General features: G+C 36.9%; 1 protein-coding gene across 1 annotated transcript in view; it reads right to left on the bottom strand.

Annotated features, from left to right (window-relative positions):
- Nucleotides 1–22,791, bottom strand: part of MYPN (myopalladin) — a gene marked incomplete at both ends in the record, with an annotated part of 41,420 nt that overhangs the window by 9,895 nt on the left and 8,734 nt on the right. Inside the window, 10 exons of the mRNA XM_079535291.1 lie at nucleotides 6,572–6,719; nucleotides 8,438–9,022; nucleotides 11,080–11,449; nucleotides 12,203–12,319; nucleotides 14,408–14,431; nucleotides 15,381–15,522; nucleotides 15,726–15,797; nucleotides 17,206–17,353; nucleotides 19,007–19,058; nucleotides 20,655–20,830. Coding sequence (XP_079391417.1) covers nucleotides 6,572–6,719; nucleotides 8,438–9,022; nucleotides 11,080–11,449; nucleotides 12,203–12,319; nucleotides 14,408–14,431; nucleotides 15,381–15,522; nucleotides 15,726–15,797; nucleotides 17,206–17,353; nucleotides 19,007–19,058; nucleotides 20,655–20,830 — 1,834 coding nt within the window. The remainder of the gene's footprint in view (nucleotides 1–6,571; nucleotides 6,720–8,437; nucleotides 9,023–11,079; nucleotides 11,450–12,202; nucleotides 12,320–14,407; nucleotides 14,432–15,380; nucleotides 15,523–15,725; nucleotides 15,798–17,205; nucleotides 17,354–19,006; nucleotides 19,059–20,654; nucleotides 20,831–22,791) is intronic.

The following is a 22,791-nucleotide window of genomic DNA, read 5'->3' as shown; positions in this document are numbered from 1 at the left end:
GTACCATCCACTTTCTTGGTAGGCTTTGTTTGCTCTGTGGGCAGATCAGCTGCTGCTGGTCAGCGAACGATTTGGAACAATTAAGTTTCAAATGTTGATCTTTTTTTGTTCGTTTCACACAGCATGGCTCAAAAAATCACTTTAATAGATCAAATTTTGATATCAGTCAAGATAGTAAAAATCTGAATTCTGTTCAACCAATACAATCATTTTTCCCTTTAGATAGCAAGAGCCAGTTATAGTGTTCTAAGGGGAAAGTTAAGTAATCAGTCTTTTAGCCTTGATACTAAGAACAGGTCTGCATGTTTTCAGGAAGGAAGAATCAAGTAAGAATCTGGGAGTGACTCCTATGTTTTAAGAAACGTCTTGGTCACCAGAAGGTACTGCAGTCATATTTTGATTCTAGTCTCCCATAAACTAAGTAATTCAGATGTAAATTTTCTGGCAGCCAGTGTACTGGAAAACATATTTGGAGGCTTTTTCCCTTCCACTCCCTTGAGAACTTTTAAATATATTCCTTCACATTGCTCATGCACTCCTTAGCAGCAGAGACCAAAGTCTGTGGGGAAAAAAAACTTCTTCTGAGAGAGGATATTTTTTTTCCATGGGTCAGCCAATAGGACCTATTGATTCTATACATAATTCTAAGAACAAAATTATTTTCAGTGCTTTCACATGCTGTGTGGCCTTTGGAAATGTGTATGCTAATTAAGGACTAATTAAGCTAGATGTAATCTCTTTCTCTCTTTCCCTTCAACCAATGATCAGTCACATGATAAAATATAGCAGGTGTGGTAGCCTACCTGTTTAAATGTGTTAGTTCTTTTTATGTAAAGAACCTTTAACAATTGTGTAACTATTTCTGGATATTGCTGATATGATAGCATAATTATATCAGAAATGCTGTATCTGGCTTTATGTTTCTAACTTGTTATGTCTAGAACTTTGGTACTGCTAAGTACTTTTCAAGGGCAACAGGGCTGATGAACAGGAGGTGAGGTAACCCACAAATCTGTCACCTCAGAAACTAGACACAGTAAATCCATGGTGACTTTACACTCTTATAAGGCCTCTGAGCTCAGATTAGAATAAAATGAATGAAGATTTAAAAGTATTAAAAATAAGGAAGAAATTATTGATGATGAGGCACTGAAACAGGTTGTCTCCATCAACACTGGGCTCTTCTCACTGGCTTCTGCATCTTTGTCTGTGGAAGCCACAAGAGTAATTATCTTTTCATGCAGATGAAAAGACAGTTTCTGGCCTGGGAATTATATGGGCTGACTGCATGTGTTTGGACTGCCTGTTTTAAGGACTTATAATCAAGGGCATATATAACATTTTTTTATTGTAAAAGATGAGGATTCTTGCAGTGTATTATATTTATACTTCACTCTTAGTCTTTTAAATGTGTTGATAGTGTGCATACATATGTTTGTATGTTTTCACATAAACCAACAAGGCTAAATTAACACTGCTGTTTAAAATTTTAACACCAGCATACATAGATCAAAGAAGTTACATTAAACTTCCTTTAAAGAACAGAAATCCCTGAAGGAGAAATGCATACGGAACATAATCTTCATAATTTTTTTCATAGGTATAGATTTCCTTCTAGGATTATCAAGGACAGAAAATGCCTGTTAATACAGCTTTCTGAAGAACTGTTTTCATCACATAAGCCATAAAACTATTTCTGAATATGTTTACATAAGCGTAGTAGGGCAAAGTGTGCTGATGTGATTTACACAAGTGTTTTGTCAAGTGAACAAGAACAGAACAAATCAATTCGGTCAGTGGGTACGTTGTTAATACTGGGCTAGAGTTCAGCATACTGAAGAGACTAAGGGAATGAGTACAAAGGTTCCAGCTCTGCTTCTGGGTCAAAAATATAGAGAGCCAGCTACATTTTGGCAACTTCTGTGAAATGTAAAGATGTTGCGGTCAAGTAATCGTGGAAATTACTACTGATGTAAAGGTTAGAGAAGTTTTATTGAATGATGATTCAGATACACTATATAAAGGTTTTATTCTAATTACCACTCATTGCCAATTCCATACAAGTTCCCCAGTTCAATCTCAGTGTTGTAACTTATATTAGATTGGCTTTTTGGCAGAATTATTCTAAATCCAGTTAACAATTTGTCTAAGAAGCTGGCATATATTGCATCTTAGTGTCTGTTTCCAAGCTGTAACAACTTGGCTTTAAAGTCTTTTGACTGAAGTCTCCTTTTTAGTTTGGGTTCCCTCTATGTCTTCCCCCATACCACTGCCCTGGAAGTCAGGATAAAAAACAGCTAATCACTGATCATTATCACTCAAGCAATTACTTGGAAATGATTTATTTTGGTCTTCTTACATGGCACAGAGCACAAATGTCATAGTATCCACATGTGAATATGAATACTTGAAGAGTCTAGCTATTCATCTGTGGTACACAGACAATTGTCAAAATACAGATCAGCTCAAAGTGATTGAACAAGATGAAAACAGAAGAAAAGGCAAATTAAGTTTATTTCTCCAACTGCCACAAGCTTATCAGCTTGAAAGCATGAGCAGCTCAAGATTCCTCCCCTAGGTGATGAGTTCTTCAAGCCAGGATCCTTACCAGAAATGAAAGTATCTGTACTTCGTTGATTAGATCAAGGTCTCGAGAAGCCATCTGCAAGTGATTGTTTAAGTACTCACTGCTATGATTATTGGGAGTTTAAGCCTATTAATACCAGGGTCTCATAATTTCTTTGGGTTCTTAAATCCCTTTTCATTTCTAGTTTAGAGCAAACAAGCTTCAATAAGGATTCCATGGGACTGAATTCCCACCTATAGTCCAAAATTACCTGCATTTGCTGTCTTCAGTATATGATGGGTATATTTTTGAGCAGGATTTTTGGAATGTTTGAATTAAGTATAATTATTATGCTCCAAGGAACAGACTTCTTTGTGATTCTTGAGACCTTTCTGATGCTGACTTAGTATGGGAACTACAAGGAAATGATTCTGTGTTGTAGTGTTAGTGGTGATGTGGTCTGTGTGATCAACTAGGTTCTGCATACAGTTTTAGAGGCCATGCTATTTAATGATCTAAAAATTTTTGGACAAACCCTGTATACATTCTACTCTCAAATTAACTGTGAAGTATTCATTAGCAGAAGTAAAGAATATACATATGGTGGCTGGGAATAATGGCATTATTTTCTAAACAGCTATAGCTTTACTCTTTGCCCTAAAAGTAAGGCAGTCTGGGTCTTACATAACACACCAAAGAGCAGTGCCATGTGATGTTCTTCACAGGAAATGACATAGATATGTGGGCACAACTTAATATTCTTTTTCTGGGGAAAAAATGGTTTAAAAGAGGCATAATACTTTAGTCTTTATTTTTGCACAACTAATTCCTTTAATTTTATCATTGTACAGAATGCTGAGGTTTATTTTACCTCTGTTTTCTATTGTATATTACTTGTGTAGCAAATTTTAAAGGAGATAATGTCATTCATTTCTAGGATTTGTCCACAAAGCATAATTTCCTCTTTTTGTCCCACTTGTGTGAAGACTAAATGTCTTTAACCAGCCATTTAGAATGATCACTTTTCATTACAGATCTATATATTTTTTTCAATTTGCCAGAATGTCCTAAAATTGTCTGCCCCTTTCTTCCCATGCTTAGTCTTGTTTTTACGTGGTATATTCCGATTGAATGTTGTGAAGATACCTTATTTGCAAGGAAGGTGAAAGGCTCAATGGACTAGAGTGAAAATTTGGGGAAGTGCATGTAATAGTGACTGTGCTCCTTGCTCATCAAATAGCACAGTGGCCTGGATGCTCACTGATCTTATGAGTCTTGGATGTTTTGTTTCAAACTTTGTTCCCAAGATGAACCTCTAAGCTCCGTTCTATTAAGGCATTATGGAGGTAGAGATGAATGGACGGGGAAGTTATTGCACATTTTGTGCATAAATACTGAAATAACCACTGGAGCAAGGAGAAGAATCCAGGTGTTTGTCCTAGTTCCTAGGCAGGAGAGTCCTCTTTCTCTCCATGTCCCTCTTTGTATCTGTCTTTTTTTTCTCCAGCAGAAACTGGAAGAATTCTAGCAGCTTCCTTAGACAACCCTAACCATTAAGCTGAAATGCCCCACTAAGTGAGGGCCTGTTCCACACTGTCTGAAACTTTTTGTTTTGTTTTTGTTTACTGAGCTGTAAAAGGTGAGAGACAGACTTAAGTCTCCTTGTCAGGAAGCTGTTCTGAAAGGTGGAATTTCTAGATTTCTATCTTGCTAGTGAAGAATTGTCTGGGCTACAGCCTGAAATAATGCTGTACCCACTGGCAAGAAGTTAGGCTGTCCTTCTGGGGGTTAAAAGCTGTAAACTTGACTGTCCTCAGATCAAGGAAGAAACTGAGTTAAGTCTCCTGTGTCTTGCTGCAATTGGATAAAACTGATACTCAAATAGTGTATCTTCTGTTTGAAAGAACTGAGCAAATGTGATTTTGGATGTTTAGAATAACTGAACCACACTTTTTTTTTTTTTTTTTTTTTTCCAACATTCCTAATTGTACAAATTTTTATATGCTACCATCCACATAAGTCACGAGTATGGTGTTTTTTTTTCTAGTAAAAACGACTGCTTGTTATTGATGTGCTTCATCAAAACTGCAGGTTAGAATCTTAGCAAAATCGTATTTGTATTTCTGCCTGACTACCATAGCTGTACAAATCTGGAGACTAATCTGTTTTATGCAACATCAGCAAGATTACCAACTACATCCTGATTCTGGATTTCTTTGGTGGTGGTGATGAATGATGTACTGGATGAAACAAAAGGAGTACACCTGGATTATTAGATACCATGCTGAGTGTATAATGCTGACACATAGGAAAATCTTGACTTGTAAGCTAAACACTTCGCATGGAAGGCAATGATAGATAATAAATAGAGCATCAGGATGGAAATCACTCATTCTTTACTGCAATTTATACAGTAATACAAAAAAAATACCTTTACCTTAAGACACACATGGTCATCTGCATTTTTATTCTGGGTGATCTCTACATGCTCTGCAGATACTGTCAATGAGGTCAAATGCTGCTATTGAATTTTGGTGTTATAATAAAGATAATGCTATAGGACACTTTCTATAAGAAGGAGATTTTGAAATTGCATGTAGAAGATACAAGGAAGCCAACAGTTAAGGATTCTTAGTGGATGTTTAACTCCATCATCTCTTATACAGAATAGAGTTGCACTTGTACTTAATAGAAAGTGAATAAGATTCTTTTCTCGCATCATAACAATCAATTTAATGCAAATATGTAACATATGAGATGAAAATGTCTCAGTTTAAAATTTAACTACAAGAAGTAAAAACAGAACAAAATGAATGCAAATCCAGCTCTATAAATATGATTCTCATATTGTTGATTGTTTTATAAATGGTAAAGCAATAGGAATTTTGAACAATGCTACGCAACTAGTCTCTTTAAATAATCACTGCTTTCACTGACGAGAAAAATTAGACAAACTTTTTCAGTGTTTCAGGGATTTTGGAATTAAGTTTTTTGTTTGGTGTCATTTGGAATAGTAAGTATATAAATAACTTCTGTGTCAGCAGATAGCTTTGACACTAGTGGTCATCACTGTTTCTGAAGAGATTATCATGCAGTTAACTTGAAAGACCAATTGGTATTTCACAGTAGCTTTCCATATAATTTCTCTTAGTACCAGAGCAAGTACAAATTGTAACACTCGTGATTCATCTGCAAAACACAGTGCTTGCCAGTTGTTTTACTCAAAGTGCTTTGGTGGTGCGATCTGTCAGAAGGAAAGGTCAAGAGCTAAAAAAATCCACCCCAAAACAGGTATTACACTGCAGTTGTTCAGAGAGGATAACTTATTCCAGAAGTTCCATGGCTTTTTGCTTATCTTTGGATGTTCCCTGTCAGAAGGGCTAATAAATGTGAAAAGTTATCTTACTGATGACAGACCAGGATAAACCATTACTTGCTGTGTTAAGTCTGTGCTGGTGGGATGACTATGGAGGACTCCACAGCTGAGGTGAGAACAGTAATCGCTTCTGGCCACACCAGCTATCTGGAAGTACTTAGCACACCCTACAAGGGTGAATGAACCTGACTTATCGTGATCTTAACCTCAAAATATTATTTCATTTTTAATTTTTGTTATTTTATAGACACTGCTCAGGCTGGTGTATTTATTGATTCCAGTTAAGAATGAACTGATTAGTACTTCCTTGAGCTTTAACAACTCAAAGTAGAAAAATGAAATCCAATGTGCTTCTGTGAGAAGAAAAGTTTTGCATTCCTACCACTCTGATAGAGATTATCAGAAATGAAAAATGCTAAAATGTCACAAACGAAAACCTCTAGAGCTGCATCCCCTCGTATTTCCCTTTTAAAGCTTCACTTTGCTGTTCCAAAACACTACTTACCACAAAAGCTTACTCTGCAAAGTAGTATAGCAGCTTTAATTGTGTAAACACCATTTATGCCACAAGTTGTATTACATACTTAGTTCACAAGAAAAAATTACCTTGTAATACTTGATTTTCTTACCTGCTGGCTACTTTGTTGATTAGTATCATCTCTGAAATGTAGTTTTCTTTCCAGGTCCTTCACAAGTGCAGCTTTATTTTCCCGAATAGATTCATCTGTTGGTAACTGCAAAGGCTTTGGATTTTTCTTTGTTACTCCCTGGGTTGAGCTATTAAAAGAACATTCTTATATGCATACTAATACACATATATTCACCTGCATGATATATTAAGATTCAGTTATCTGAATATAAGCCAGATAAGCCAAAGCATAATATACGATTTTTTTTTTGGGGGGGGGGGGGGGGGGGGTACTATTCTTGTGGTGTTTCTCATTCTGATTAATGCTATCAAGAATGAAATACATTTTAAAGAGAATAAACGTTACAGTATTATAATAAAACTCTAGGTTCTGTTTTGATGTATCCTGGAATGATGTTGCAATGGATTAATGCCATGATTATACAACTAGTAGGTTTTACTATATCATGCAATAATTTGGTAAGTTAGTACAATTTCATATTGACTTTTATCTCTCATCTTCAGTGATGACTTACTTTCTATCACTTTCCTTCATTTCTCTCACTTTTTTATGACACACATATAAAGCAGTTCTTTTTGATTTTGTAGATGTAGCATGTTTTCTTTTGGTGAGGTCTGAAAATAGCAATCTCTATCATTTAAGAACTGAAACACAGCATTCACATGATACTAGAGTACAAAGTTCTAGATTTCCAGTAGTTAAGATCTTAATAACAGCTCTAGGTAAAAGGCATGACTGACTATTGCTGTGCAAAGTATCTCCCCGTGGATTGTTCTGCATAAAAGATTCCAAGTATGTGCCACAGAGTGATTCTGATGACCTACCTGTGCTGAGCAATTAGGAAGTGACGGAGCAGGGATGCAACAATGATTTGAAGCCAGGATTTCCTGGCACAGAAGGTGGTGAATGCTGTGTATATGGGGGCGCATTTTCTGTTGTAACTGCAGATCCATGGATGCATTATCAGTAAGATAAGTAGGAGTCTGTGCTTACTGATAGTTATCACTAACTGGAAGTGTACCATTAGTAAAGTGGGAGATATTGCTCGCTTTGTACAGGATTTGGAGTTGTAAGAATAGAGTTGTACAGATGCTAACCATGCTAACACAGAACTCAGTCTCTGCAAAAAGGATAGTAATTTTAACTCTGTATGTGAGAAAGGAACTGTAAAGGCCACAATCTTTCTAGCATATCAGTACCCTGATTTGCTTGTATGGTGCTATTGTCATTTTGTCAAGAAATTATGCTGGCTGTCAGTTAAAATATATCTGTGCAAACCATTAATTCTTCTGAGATTTTCAACGAGGTCTTAAATACAGGAAGTATTGCAACCAGAAAAATTTTTTTCCATAAGTTATTCCTTTAGATCTACCATGTGTAGGAAATTGCATGTTGCAAGGTACCTTTTAAAAGTTGTGCTTACAATAGTGCTAACACGAAGTGCTTGCAATATGTAAGAATGCTTTTGTAGCTGATGTAGGCAAATAGTCTTACAGTGACTTAACCTGCAAGCTCATTAAATCTTTTTTTCCCCAGTAGAATAGTCCTATTAATCTCTGACTGAGCCCCTGTACTGTTGTAGGCATCTACTTGAAAATTCTCTGTAACTTGAATTTATCTTGCTTTGAAGAGAAGATAAATAAAATATATAAGCTTATTTTTATAGAAACTTCTCTCTTCTTAACTGAATGTAAAGGTTAGAAGAAATAATGAGAATATATGTCACTCACTCTATTTTATGAATGACCCGCATTTCAGGAAGCTCTTCACTGAACCTTCAAACAGAAATGCATCTTAGTTTTCCTTAATGTCTCTGCTTCTGCACATACAGTTAATACTACTTACGTGACTGGTGTGCTTCTGGGCAGCCCCATAGCATTGGTTGATGGTGGAGAAGGAAGTGAAGGAAGCACAGCGCTAAGGAAAGCTACTGGATTCTGAACCCTGCCAGTTGGGGAGACAGGAGCAGGAGTCACGCTTTGTGGCTGAAACTGTTTTACACTGGATGTAGACAGTGTTAATGGGACCGTAGATTCTTTAGGGCTTGGTGAAGACTGTTCACTTTTGCCTGTAAATCCTCCTGATGACCTCGATTGTGCAGGTGGAGGATTTCCTGTGATATTTTCCCTGCTATTTGTTCTTTGCATTCCTTGAGAGACGCTGCTGAATATTGTTACTGAGGAGCTAGAAGAGGAAATGATAGGTGGTGTGGTCTGCGATGGTAGGAACTGCTTAGGTCGGGTATAGCTGAACGCTTGTGAAACAGAGGCTTTGCTTTGCTTGTACGTGGTTGAGGTGGACTGTTGATTGAGTGAAGTAGCAGAATTCAATGAAGTCGTGTTGAATGACAAATCTCTTGTAGATGTCTGATGCACTTGCTGTTGCTCAAGCAAGACCTGGTTGTGAAGCTGTTTTAACTGGGTCAGATCGCTGCATACAAAACGAAGATGAGCAAGATTAATCATATCTCTGGGTGAAAACTTTGAATGTACTGGCTATGTTTCTGTATGTGAACTGCAAGAGAAAAGACTATATCCTGTGATAGAATAACAGTTAGGGCAAGTTGCTAAATGACATTCTCTAACAGTACAAGAAGAGTGTTATGCTAGTTGGATTCTATACTTTCCTTCCTCCTTGTTCCTTGCTAGGATAATGATCAAAGTGCTTTGAAAATTATTTGGCTGAAGATGGTTTTTGCACTTCAACATATAAAATATAATTAAAGACCTTACCTGAAAATATTTAAGGGCTAGCATTGTCCAGTTCTGCTGTGTATTACCTTAGTATATCTTTGCTTGTGTTTAAAAAAAAAAAAAAAAAGGTAGGACTGGGTTTGTTGGAATGAGAATTTGCAAGCCAGAAATTGCATGCAGTTATTCGTTTCCTGCTCACATGAGTTCTGAGAACAGCATTTTAGCTGATAAGGCTTTGTGATAATTCACACTGACACTTGATGATAGGCAGTAGTGATCAATTAGAGAATGCTCATGCAATTGTTATTTCTTAGATACTATCTACTGCATATTGTATTCAAGGCTTTTCTACTTTGCAACTAAGACAAAAATACTTAACAAAATAAACCACAATGTAAAATATACATGGAAATACAGCATACAGAAAATATTCTAGCTTTTACCCTTCAAAAAAAAAAACAAAAAGAATTTAAAAGAAACTGATCGTGTAATGTGTTGTCCAGTATTGAATAAATAGTTCAAAAAGTGAAAAATATAGAAGCTAAATGGCACTGCCAAACCAAGTAAGTTAACCAAACTTTTTACTTTAAGAAATTATTGTTTCTATAATTTACTAAACAAAAATCACATTAAATTCTGGTTAAGACAGGAATTTCAAGCTTCCAAAACTAGAAAGAAGTTGTGCAATCCTGATTTTTTTATTTTATTTATTTATTTATTTATTTATTTTTTGTCTCCTTCACATACATCTGCATATGAACGCACTCCTTTGTTACAGTTTGTGGGTTTTTCCTGAGAGAAATCATGGTTTATGAAAGCAGAGATGCAAGTTGTGGCCAACATAAACACTGCTTCTGCTCACCTCTTAAATACACTGCAGCTCTGCAAGTCGATAGGACCGTGAGGCTGGGTTTCAAAAATAATAATAATAATAAAAAAATTCTGCTCCAGGTTCTTCCTCTGTCACTTGGTAAGTTATTTTCTTGCTTGCAATGTTTCATCCTATGAAATTACATCCCTGCTTAAGAGCATCGGTGAATTACTTTATAAAGTCCTTCCCTAGCCTTTAGTTAAGCTTCTCTCTGTTTAAGAAGTGTGCTCTTTGTTAAGCTAGATTTTGGAGGTTCTAAAAATGCTGAAAGGATTCTTAATACACTGCAGTGTATGTTTCAGAGATTTTTCTCTAAGAGAATTACGCAGCTGTTTAAAATTTTTTCCCTTGGACTCAGTGCACTAATCATGCGGGTGCTTTTTAGTTCAGTTGATTTCACATTACCAAACACTAAGTATTTTATCCTTTTTTTTTTTTTTTTCTTTTTTTAAGGAAAGTTAAGTTTGTAAGACACAGTCATGAGGCATGGCCTTTGGGACTCTGATTGCTAGCTAGTTGCTTGCCCAAACTGCGGGCAAGACTGAAAATGAATGCTTTTGGCAAAACTGCATACTGAGAATTGAGTGAGATATATCTGAAAAGCCTGTCTCTATTTTGCCTGCACAGAAGCAATGTTATCTGTTGTTTGCAGCTGAAAACAGTGTAGAATTAAATAAACCTAAAAGGGGTAAGTATTTTCTATAAATTTGGAAAATGCTTTTCTCAAGAGGGATATACATCTCTTTAGAACATGTTTTCTGAGAGTACAGTTAATTAGATTAGCACTGTGTGATATTGCTTGTTCCATGTTTGAGTCTTGTGCCTTAGTGCAACAATCTCTTGGTCTATGAATAGACACTTGATAATGCAGATATTAAATAATATCAGTGATGCTCCTGAGGCTTAGAATACCTTTTACTTACAGCTTTGGTTTAGCCAGTACTGGAGGGGGTTCCTTGGATGGTGATGTTGGCTCTGGTATTTTCACTGGCTGTCCGTTTATCTTGTCATGAAAATAGCTGGGTCTGGTTTTGTTTGTAGTGCCAAGTCCGTCTTCTGGTGGCGATTCACTTCCTTTATCATCTTCAGGCAGCTTGAAGTGCACACGGAGGCCTATCTTGGAACTCGATCTGGGTTCATTGTGGTTCACAAGAACACCTTCAAGTTTAGGTTTGGGGTTTTCATTTACCACACGCTGGGAAGGATTATGTGGGGGCGATTGATTTTCAACAGCTATTGAGCTGATTGAGCTCATTGTGTGAAGGGCAGCAGCATTATTACTGTCTTCAGGTGCTGAAATAATAAATATCAAACTTTTGATGATAAATACCATAAATTATGGTGAACTGAAATTAGGGAATTTAAAATTGGAAAAACTCACTCTAATGTTTTTGCCAGCTGTTGGAAAGAGTAATTTGACCTTATTCCTTTAACAATGAACTCCCTTAAAGAAATATTGGGAAGGGGGAAGAGGCAGGAGGAGCTGCCAGAGCCCTAGTTTGGAAAATCCAGTAGTGTTCTACAGCCACATCCCTGTGATTTCCACCAGTGTCTTTGAAATACAAACTTTCTTTTCGCAGAATTCTCTAACTCATTAGTTGTGAAGAGTACTTTCACAGGCCTTGAGTTGAATTAGAGTCAAGTGTGCTGTGTTATTTGTTTTTTGTACTGGTTCTTTGCTTGCTTATCTGCTTAGTGCCTTGACAGCATGAATCCCGTTGGCAGCATAAAAGAATCTGTTTGGGAATTTCCTCCTTTGGCTCAGCACTAAAGGACATTTGAAACAGCCAACCAGACAGCCCTTCAGCTTCCAGAAATGGCTATTGCACAGATCTTAAAGTTAGCAAAAGCCCTGCTGTGGGAAGGGTTGTGGGGCATTCATTCCCTAACATTCCCATTTCCTTCACATTTCTAACTGGGGAAAGACTCTTTGAAAAGATGTAGCATTCTGTATTTCTGATCTGGATATGCTCCTTGGACCACACAGTGCAACAGTGTGCCCTGCTCATATTCACTAGCAAGCAAATGACTAAAGCAATCTCTTACCTTTGACAGTTAGCTGAGCTATACTAGATACTGTGCCATACTTATTGCTTGCAGTACAGGTGAAGCTGCCAGAATCTTCTGAAAATACTTCAGCAATAACCAGAGTACAAATTTCCTCTGCAAAACATCGGAGCAATATTATTACTTGTAATGAGCATACAGTGAACAAACACAAAGCTTTGATTACCAGAGGCGACATTACAGTAATGTTTTCCACCTTTTTCAGTTTGATTTTTTTGTTTCATCTTTTTTATCAGTTTTGGCAGCCTTTGTGTGCAGCAGCTGTTATCAGCATTGTCTGTAGCAACTGGTACACTCTGTGCTCCAGCATGCCCAACAAAAGTGGAGAACAGGTGGCAGCAATGTTTGGAAAACATTGGAGAATGTCCTCCTAATCATGTAAAGTAGACTTCCTCTGTGAATAACTTAAAATTGAATTTGGAGAAATATCATGCACTTTCTTCACTAGTAATTTAAAAAAATATATATATATATGTATGCAAATGGAAAGATTAGGTATAATTAACTGGGAAAATCCAAGTAGAGTCACTCTGTGAGATGCAGAAAAGTGAGACACATACCTTATGGCCAGCATTTTTCAAAAGTACTAGTGAAGATTTGCAGATAGAGGAGACTGTGCTTTTAGAAAGTTGCTTTTTTCTGTGAAGAAAGCTCTTGTGGGAGTGAAAAATGTGAGTGAAAAATTTTGTCACAAAAATCAAATTATGTCCTGAATAGTCAATCAGGGATTACTGCCTGAGCAGTATCTGACATCCAAGGCAGTATCTGACATCCAGGCAGCAGTACCAGCTGGTAAATACATATGATAAAGCAAATGAACTAGATGATCTCCAGAGGTCTCTTTCGACCCCTAATTCTTTGATTATTACATCTTTTCTTCAGGCAGCTGGGAAGGGGAGGGAGGGTAGCATCTAAAGGGTGCCAAAACATGGACTGATAGCATTTTTTCTTTAGTCAGTGACTACTTTGCTACCATTTTGCAAGAAATGTTCCTTAAGCTTCACAGGATTAATATTTTATGAGTATTTCTGTAGAAGACTGTACCATGCTTAAATGTGATTTTCATGTCATCCCTAAGGAGAATCTAGTAGCAGAGAAGAGGTTATCTGCTTACAACTACAGAGGAATAATAGTTTATTATAGTAGTAGGATTATAAGAACTAGTTTAAGGCATTATAGTATCTAGTTTATAGTACTTGGATTTGCCAACCACTGCATGCATGGAAATCCAGATTCCTTCTGAATGAGCAGCAGGTGATGAGGCAGTGACAACTGCACACAACTGGTTACCCACTAAAAACTGCTTCACATTACTCAGCAGTGATGCCACTGGACGGTAAAGGAATGGCATCAGTAGGTTCTGGTAGAAGTTCAATTTATTCATTCCTAAATCTAAGAGGCACAGACATTGCAGAGAGAGGGATGATCCTATAAATTTCACAAGAGTCTATTTCAAGACTTTTTTGGGGTAAAAATATTTCAGTATGGCAAGGAGAAAAGTTACCCAAGCCTGTATTCCATGATTGGTAATTTTTTTGTCTCAAGAGAGGCTACTTCATTTTTAATAGTGAAAAATATAACAGAGAAGGTGACTATTTTATGGAGAAGTAATCAAAATCTATAAGACTCCTTTGCTTAAATCAAGCAGAGTAGTCTGTGCTCTGCTCTGACCCTTAAAGTGAGCAAATCCAGTCACTTTTTTAGGATTTGCTGATATCAGGGGTGGAACACCTGATGTGATACTCTCGTATTACCGTGGTAGGGAGCAAAGGGAATGGCTGACATGGCTAAACATCTGATGCAATATCCCCAACTGGTGAAGTAGATAAAAATAGTGCAGACCTACATCATTTGGTGTACTTCGTAACCTCAGATGTAGGAGACCCTCATACATTAATGTTGTTAATCCTCAGCATGTAAACATGTAATAGTTAGGCCCTAGGACAGAACTGGGTCAAACCAGAGTGGAAACATTATTTTCTTCAAAAGTGATGTAATTAATTCAAGTTCTATGTTTACAAAATATTCTGTAGTTAAATATATCTCACTAGTAGCTATTGGATGTAAGTAAATTAAGAAATTGCTTTAATTACATTATAGAGTTTAATTATTTAATATTTTGTGAGGTTAAATCACCATAGTGATATACAGTGAATAAAGTGTGACCTTCTTGATGATACTCACCTGGTTCAGCCATAGATCGTGGTTCTAAAGGGAAGAATAACAGAATTAGTACATCAAGTATATTTACTTTTGCCAATATATATATATATATATATATATATATATATATATATATATATATTTTTTTTTTTTCTTGAACGCTAACTCTACAACCTGATCTCCTCTGTATAACAGAGTATTCCCTTTGGAGCAATGTTCTGTTTAGGGGGTGGCAGAGACAGTTAAGCCTTCTACTCAACAGTATGTCAAATCCTTGGTACATTATGAACACCTTTGAGCACTTACAAACAGAAAACAAATTCTGCAAGAAGGAGATTTTTGCATTATTAGTTTTACTTCAGTGTATGTTGATGATTTCTGAAGCTATTACGCGCATGAAATCAAGTTACGATAAAACAGCCTTTCATTTAGTTTTGATATAGTGTGATATTTAAGGATTGTTCTACTGAGTTTTAGCAAATTCAGCATTCTAATAACTTACGTGAAAGCCACAGACATTTCAGCTGCATTAGAAAAGGGAAATAGAAGTATATACTTATAACCAACCATGTATTATGTGCAAAGAGGTACATGTGAGAATGCTAATGTGTTCATCACATTACTTTTGTGGAGAAGTAAGCAATCCTCTGTCTGCAAGCACTAATGTAGTGGCACTTAAGTAAAAGATGAGGCTCTTCATAGGCAACAGAACTCTACATAAATGGTGCAGAAAGAAAAAGAAACAGCAGAATTGAGGCTGAGTTAGAAAAGGACTTTATAGTATAAAGAAGATCAAAGCAGAAGGCAAAACAATGCAGTAGTTTAGGGAATCTGAGACAGATACTACCTGTCAGCAGTTCAATTCATCCACAGTTTTGGCTTCTGGGACCCACATTTATTGCTGTAAATATGGCTTATAAGGCTCTTAGCATTGTAGTAAGAAACCCAGTGTTCCTATGTTAACAGTTTTGTTGCTTGCCTATAAGAAACCTACTTTTCTGTAATATCCGAAAATCTGGAGAATCTTCTATCAGTGTTCCTTCTCTATACCATTCAACCTTTGGGGAAGGCGCTCCTTTCACCCGACATTCAAAGACTACAAGCTGCCCCTCAGAAGCTGAAATATCCTGTAACATCTAACAAAGGAAATGAATACATACAGTCAGTACACGTTTTATTGGACTACAAGTAATACTGATTTCAGTAAGGTTTCATAAAATGACTTGAGTGCTTGAATGCCTTAAGAAATGCATAATTCCTGTATTTCCTTTCACAGCTGAAAAGTCCTCTCTATACAGTTAATTTATCTCTTAATGAAATATGTCATGAAACAAGTTACCTTTGTAAACACAGGAGCAGCAACTATAGGTCTTCCATCCAAGCCTTGCAAATAGTTAGTGGGGCTTTCAGCCTGTAGATTGCAAAATACCACATGATGTTTGGGGAAAAAAGATTTTTCCGTATGTAGGAGAGATGTGACACATCCTTTACAATCTAATTAAATAATTTGAAAATGGAAAGGCTCAGGCACCTCCCCCCCCTTGAATTTTAGATGAAGAGGGCTTCCTGTAAGAATTTTATTCTAGTTTAAATAATTTCTGGGATCGAGTAGTGAAAAATACATCAATTTTACAAAGCACTGCTATTACTAAATCCTAGATGAGAGAATTATTCAGATGCTGTATACTAGAAACATGGAAAATGTAGGTTCTGAAAGGAGGAAGAAATTTAAGTGAGTGTCAGATTGATAGGTGAATACTGTATGGTCGTTGAGGAGTATGAAATGTGCTTTATGCTCATGGAATGATACAAAAAGAGATTTTGGTGAGTGAATTCCAGAGCAAAGCTTACAATGCAGTAAATAAATGTTGCTCCATTGCTGACTATTGGAAAACTTAGTTATATAACTTGATTAGTAGAATTTCTTTTCTTAATTGAAATAAAAGTTGCCCTGGAACACCAGAATTAGGGATTCAGCATCTCAAGAGAACACAGCCAAATTTTACACATGGTGTCTTACAGGCCAGGAAGCTTGAATGTGGTAATAAGTTTTAGAGATTATAATCTTTTCTTAGCTAGGATACCTCTGTCAAAATGCATCACAAAGGCTTAGTTCTGTTTTCTTTGTAGTCAGAAGTAAAACCGCATTGCTTCATCTGTTCCATCTCTTTAGTGATTGCCACCTATTTCTAGGCTGTACATGTTGCAAAGGCAATATGGAGGGAATTTCTCATTAACTTTTCAACAACTTTTAAATAAGTTTCATTTTTAAATAAATATCACTGTTCTTTTCTATTAAGGAAGAAATCTGTTATGATTATTCTGAAAGCGTGGAATGAAAAGGTCCGGAACTGCATGCTAACATTAATGAGAAACTGCTGTGAGAGAGGGAGAGGAAAAAATTGAAGGCTGCTGGTATTGAAAGTGATTGAGTCAGTCTGCAATGTGAAGACGCCAGTGAGCTGACTTATGCTTCCAAGTGCCCTTCGTGGCATGCAGTGTCTGACCTGCTGGAGTGCACACAGGCTTCTGCGGCTGGCTGAGCTAGCAGCAGCTGCTCCTTCTGCTCACTGTTGCAGAGATGCCTGTACCCAGGGATGAAAGGTTCCCTTCCCTTTGCCAGGTGGTAAAGGTTAGCTGGCAGCCCGGACATCTCGTCTGCATATGCAATTACTAAATGGCTGCAAGTTTCAAAGCTGAAGTGCAACAGTGAAGCAAAAACTGGAAAATGTTGAGATTCTGAGCCTCAGGCTGTGAATTAAGCACCACTTTAAGAGCTTGCTTTTGATTCTGGAAATGAAATATATTGTCTCTCCTACCTGATTAACTGGCATAGACACAGTCTGGACAGATGCCGACAAAGGCTGGACCACAGTAGATGATGCCTTGGAAGTTTCTAGAGGCTTGGTTGCAGCTCTGGTAGCAGGAGGTGCTACCTTCATGGAGGTGTCAGCTGGCTTTAGGTTGCTGTGTAATATTAACCAGAAAGAAATTTTTTAACTGGAAGCTAGAGCTACGTGCATTTTCTTTGGTTATGTCTGTACTAGCTATGTGTCAACCCTGACGGCACTTCTGAGATTGGGTTCTAGTATGTACAACCAGGTAAACTTCATTTTGGAAGAATCAGCCTGCATATCTTGATACTTTAATCGCTCGTCTTGCTCAGATACTCCAAATGTAATAAAATGGCCTGAGTTAGCCCAGCTGTAGCTTGAAAACTGCTATTAACTGCTCTGAGTAGCATGAAAGGGTGATGGCAGTTTCTCTTGCACTGCTCACTAAGTTTGTATGCAGATCTGGGCTCATAAGGTAATGAAAATACTGTGGTCCACTTAGATACAGATTCAATAATCCTTTGAAAAGTTTTAAAAAACAAACAAACAAAAAAACCCAACCAAACGAGAGGGGTGTGTTTTCTGACCAACAAATCATTCAGAGTTACTGTACGGGTTGACAACTATTCACTTCTTCTGTCTGTTCCTACATGGAAGTAAAAATTTTGACTTTTTATTTTTATGGTGAAGTAAAATGATGCAGAGAACTAAGATTAAAAAATAAATAAATAAATCTCATTTTGAGTTATGTGTTGGCTGATCTGAAATGCACCACAAATCCCTTCAGGAAAGCCAGCCTTCAAACCCCAGGAGGCAGTCTGAGATATTACAGGTATTCAGATGCATGTGGTAAGAGCTGGAAACTAGCAAAAATAAGACACCTTGATTATACCTATATCTGATCTTTCAGAATTCTACTGTTTGAGGACATCCGTGTACAATGTCAGAACAGCATTCTTGTTCTTTCTTAAGTAATGAAGAATGTGATATGTTACTTCAAAATTTAATGATGTTAGCAGACTCAAGAGATGCTGTCAAGTAATCAGGATGATGATCAGAATTAGGATCAGGAACAATACTATATTAATCACTAACGAGTTAATTGAGGAAAAACTGCTATTCCTGAGACACTAAAGCTCTGAGACACTGGAAAGCTCTAAGCTAGAACAACGGAAAAACTTAGCAGTTGATCCCCAAACCTGTGAGATTTTCTTAATCTTAAGTTTTATATGAAACCTTTAAGATTATCACAGTCCATAAATCAATCCAATCTGGTATATTTTATGACTTTGAGATAAAAATCACCTAAGACAAGATTTGCTTTATGTCAGGCTATGAAGTAGTTCAATCATACTGCAATGTTTTGTATTTGATTTAAAGTGAATACTTTATTCTTGATAAATTATGGAGGAAAAACAGAGTGCATAAGTCTATCTAATTGAAGTTTGCTTTTCATAAAGCATTGGCTGCATTTTATATTGAATTGGTGTATACGAAGGAGTTTAAAATAGTTACTACTTTGGCTTTTCACCTGTCTGATTCCATTTCCAGTTAACAGAAAAACTTTGATTTTTGAAAGACTAACAGCATTGGATCAGGCTCTAAATGCACAGGGAATGGATTTTGTTTAGGAAAAATTAGAAAACAATTCCCCAGATTTTAGATTACATCTGACACCAAAGCCCAAATAAAAGCATAGGAGTTGCAAAATAGAAATGGAAATATCTACACTTGCAGGCTTATTTAGCTGTAAAAAATAAAGAAATATAACTTATTTTAAACTTACTGATCCATTTCGTCTCTGACGGTTTCACCTTCAGAGTCAGAAGAAGAGGCTCCTATGAAAACCCAGAAAGAAAAAAAAAAACAGTGGTGTGGTTTTTGGAGAATTTTGTCTAAGAATCATACAAACCAGTATTAAGAATTCCCATAGAGTATTTAAAGAACGCTGTATCAATATTTATTACAAAATGCAAGATCATGTTGCAGTGGATGTGAACTATGCTGTTCATTACATAGAGTACAAGATGCAGAACTGCTGTTGACATAAAACAGATTTAGAATGAGGATCAATTGAAATAAGCAAAACAGCGTCTGTGAGTGAATGCATACCTGAGTACTCCTCAGGATCTATTTAAAATGCCACTACTATATTAGTCTTTAATTGCCATTGTGGATCAAATAAGAGCTGCTTTTCTCAAGCACCTGTTAGAAGAAAAGGAGGGGGAAAAAAACACACCTGGGATCACAACTATTGTTCATACATTGGTGCCTTGTAGCACAGTTAAGAGAAGATATCAGCACGGTTTACTAACAGCTGTCTTCTTGAGACATGTTACACTTCTAATTCAGTCTTCACTGACTTTGGAATTGTCATTTTCTCTGTGGCTTCTGCTAATAAGCGCCTCCATCTGCCATGTGTTCCACCCAGCATCCACTGAGTTAGATAAAAGCAGGCCTTGGCTCCAGTGTTAAGGACTAAGAAACCTCTGCCAAGCACAGACATCTCTCTTTAATGTTGGGGCAGTGCTGATACTAAAAAAGGATTCGTCCTTTTGCTGTCAGATTAGAGAAGTGAACAAAGAATAATGATAGAGTGAAAGTACTCTTGTATTAAGTGGGGTAGGTGCTTTAATTTATGAATGGTCACACTGTTGTCAGTGATGTCACATACTAATATATTCATCTGTCTGAGAAACAAAAAAAAAAAGAAAGAGGAAAATTCTACATGCTTATTTTAAATTTGCAATCCTCTTAATGTGGTGATGGATACAATCTAAAACCTTACCAAAAAGGTGTTATAAAGAGATAACTTATAGACCTTTCTTAGGAAAGGTAGGAAAAAATGCTAGGTAGAAAAAGGAGGGGAGAAAAAAAAATGGACTTCAATATGCAGAGACATATTTTGTTTTGTTTACAGCATCTATTGTGCAGGTAAAAGATCCAATTGCTGCTGTGTACTTTATCATTTTGGTTACAGCATCCCAATAATAAGTTAGGATTGAGCTACTTGAAAATTTTTCTTGTGGAAAAAGACCAGCTCTGACGAGCTATCCTATATTCAATCTACAATAATGACTCTAGGGAAAAGGGGCTGATTAAAATTACACACAAAGTTGAGATTTCTTTTATTTAGAGTAACCACATGCAAAAAACATCTGTTGGTATTGGAATTTCAATGTTTTTAGACTTTGATCTTGCAATGAAATATGTAAAATCTCTGGGAAGCAACATAATAAAATCATAAGTAAAGAGCAATCAATTATATGAAAGATGTTTTACAGAGATGCTAAGTATGTTAGTAGTGACTGAAATGACTTCTGTGTATTTTTGTGATAAATCTAATGAGCACGTAACATACAAAATGCATAATTTTATCTTAATTCTGTATTACTTATTTCAGTTACCATTTCTGAAACAACTTATAATGTTACCTTCTATGTAAATCTCTGCAGATGTGGAGTCTGTTCCATAGATATTTGAAGCAAAGCACGAGTAACGTCCTGTATCCTCCTCAAAAGCTTCAACAATTACCAGTGAGTGTTGATCACCTGTCTGGATAATTTGAATGTCTGGTGAATTTTCAAGCTCCTTGCCTTCACAGTACCACCTGCAAGGTAATACATAAATAAATAAATTTGGTTTTATCAGTAAAAGCAACTTGACAACAAGAATGACAACACTGGAAGTCTTTCTGATGATAAAATGGGTAGTTTTTAGCCTGAAGGTCCAAGCAGAGTATTGCAGACAAGCTGGATCAACAGTCTTAGAAATAAAATATTTACGGCTTCCACAATATTCAGGTACAGCAAATAACAGAGCTCCTTTCTTTGCAGTATTTTAAACATACTAACAAACTAGTTTATATAAGGGATGTATTTTTCCTGATTTATAGAATTCAATAGTAGGGTGGAAGAAAATGAAGCTATGAGGTTGGAACACTATCAGTCCAGCTCTGAATTCTCTTAAGGTGCATTTAGATCTGTGCTGTAGCTTAAAGTGTAGCAAAAAAAAACCCCACAAAACAATCCTTAAAGAAACAAATTTCCTTTGAATTTTTGATTCCAAAGTTCATGTTGTCTCAGAACGTGACTTAAGGAAATTTCATATTACTCTTCATTTTGTGAAAAAGTAAGAAAATCTGCTTTTGGTAAAAAAAACAAAAAAAACAAAAAAAAAAACCCACACATAAATACAGAAAGAAAAGTGATTTATTAAAATATGGTGATACTTCCTTACAGGGCAACAGCAGTAAGAAATCTGGATCCTGAATTCTTTTCTGCATGACATTGCTCTATTTCTCTTTGAAACCCAGCTAAATATCCATAAGTGTTTTGGGCCCTTTAGAGACTTCACATTCTCATCTAAGACTTTCCTAAGTGCTCTTAATTCCCCAGTTTTCAGAAGGGTGGTTTCAGCAAATGTAGGAGCCCAAGGAAAAGAAAAAGCAGCCCCCGAACAGACAGTTCATTGAGATGCGTTCATGACAGAAACCATCAGCTCAATTTTTGAGAACCAATAGCAGCAGAGAACAGTCAGTGATCCTCCCCCTCTACTCTGCCCTGGTAAGACCTCATCTGCAGTACTGCGTCCAGTTCTGGGCTCCCCAGTACAAAAAAGACAGGGATCTCTTGGAAAGAGTCCAGCGGAGGGCCACAGAGATGGTGAAGGGCCTGGAGCATCTCTCCTATGAGGAAAGGCTGAGTGAACTGGGTCTGTTCAGCCTTGGGAAAAGAAGACTGAGAGGGGACCTGATCCAGGTCTCTAAGTATCTAAGGTGTGGGGGGCAGAATGGCGAGGCCGGACTCTTTTCAGTGGTGAGTGGAGACAGGACAAGGGGAAACGGCCGGAAACTGCAGCATAGGAAGTTCCGCACAAATGTGCGCAAGAACTTCTTTACAGTGAGGTGACGGAGCACTGGAACAGGCTGCCCAGGGAGGTGGTGGAGTCTCCTTCTCTGGAGATGTTCAAGACCTGCCTGGATGCCTACCTGTGCGACCTGCTGTAGGGAACCTGCTTTGGCAGGGGGGTTGGACTTGATGATCTCTGGAGGTCCCTTCCAACCCCTACAATTCTGTGATTCTGTGATTATTGCTTGATAAAATGAAAAATACATAACAAAAGGAGAAAAACCATGTGGATTTGCAGAACCAGACTCAAATTCTATAGGACAACCTAGGTTTTATAGAGAAGGTGTAGTACTATGTATAGAAATCCAAAGTTAAAAGGTTGGGATGATGTTCAGTGATACAGCTGTTTTTAAGTAAGTAGCTAAATGTAAAAAGCCCCTTTGAGATGCTATCAAAGCAATGAGAAATGCATTTACTGTTATATGCTGCACCAAATAGGATTTGTAGAAGAAAGACTAAGGATATTTTGATTACTAAATTGTAATATTTCCCACTGTCAAGCTCATACTGTAAATTGTTTTGGTACAATTCTGCCTTAAGTATATAAAAAACACGAGTCTGTCTAACCAGTTAGTTGCATTCACCTCTTGGAAACAACTTTTTATGGCAGTTTGTGATGCAAATTGCGCATGGAGAAAACCCCAAATGAATATGCTGGGGA

This window comes from Tetrao urogallus (genome assembly GCF_951394365.1).
Source record: "Tetrao urogallus genome assembly, chromosome: 5".
Classification (NCBI taxonomy): Eukaryota; Metazoa; Chordata; class Aves; order Galliformes; family Phasianidae; genus Tetrao; species Tetrao urogallus.
The sequence above is the reverse complement of the archived record's forward strand: the minus strand, read 5'-3'. Positions and strand labels throughout refer to the sequence as shown.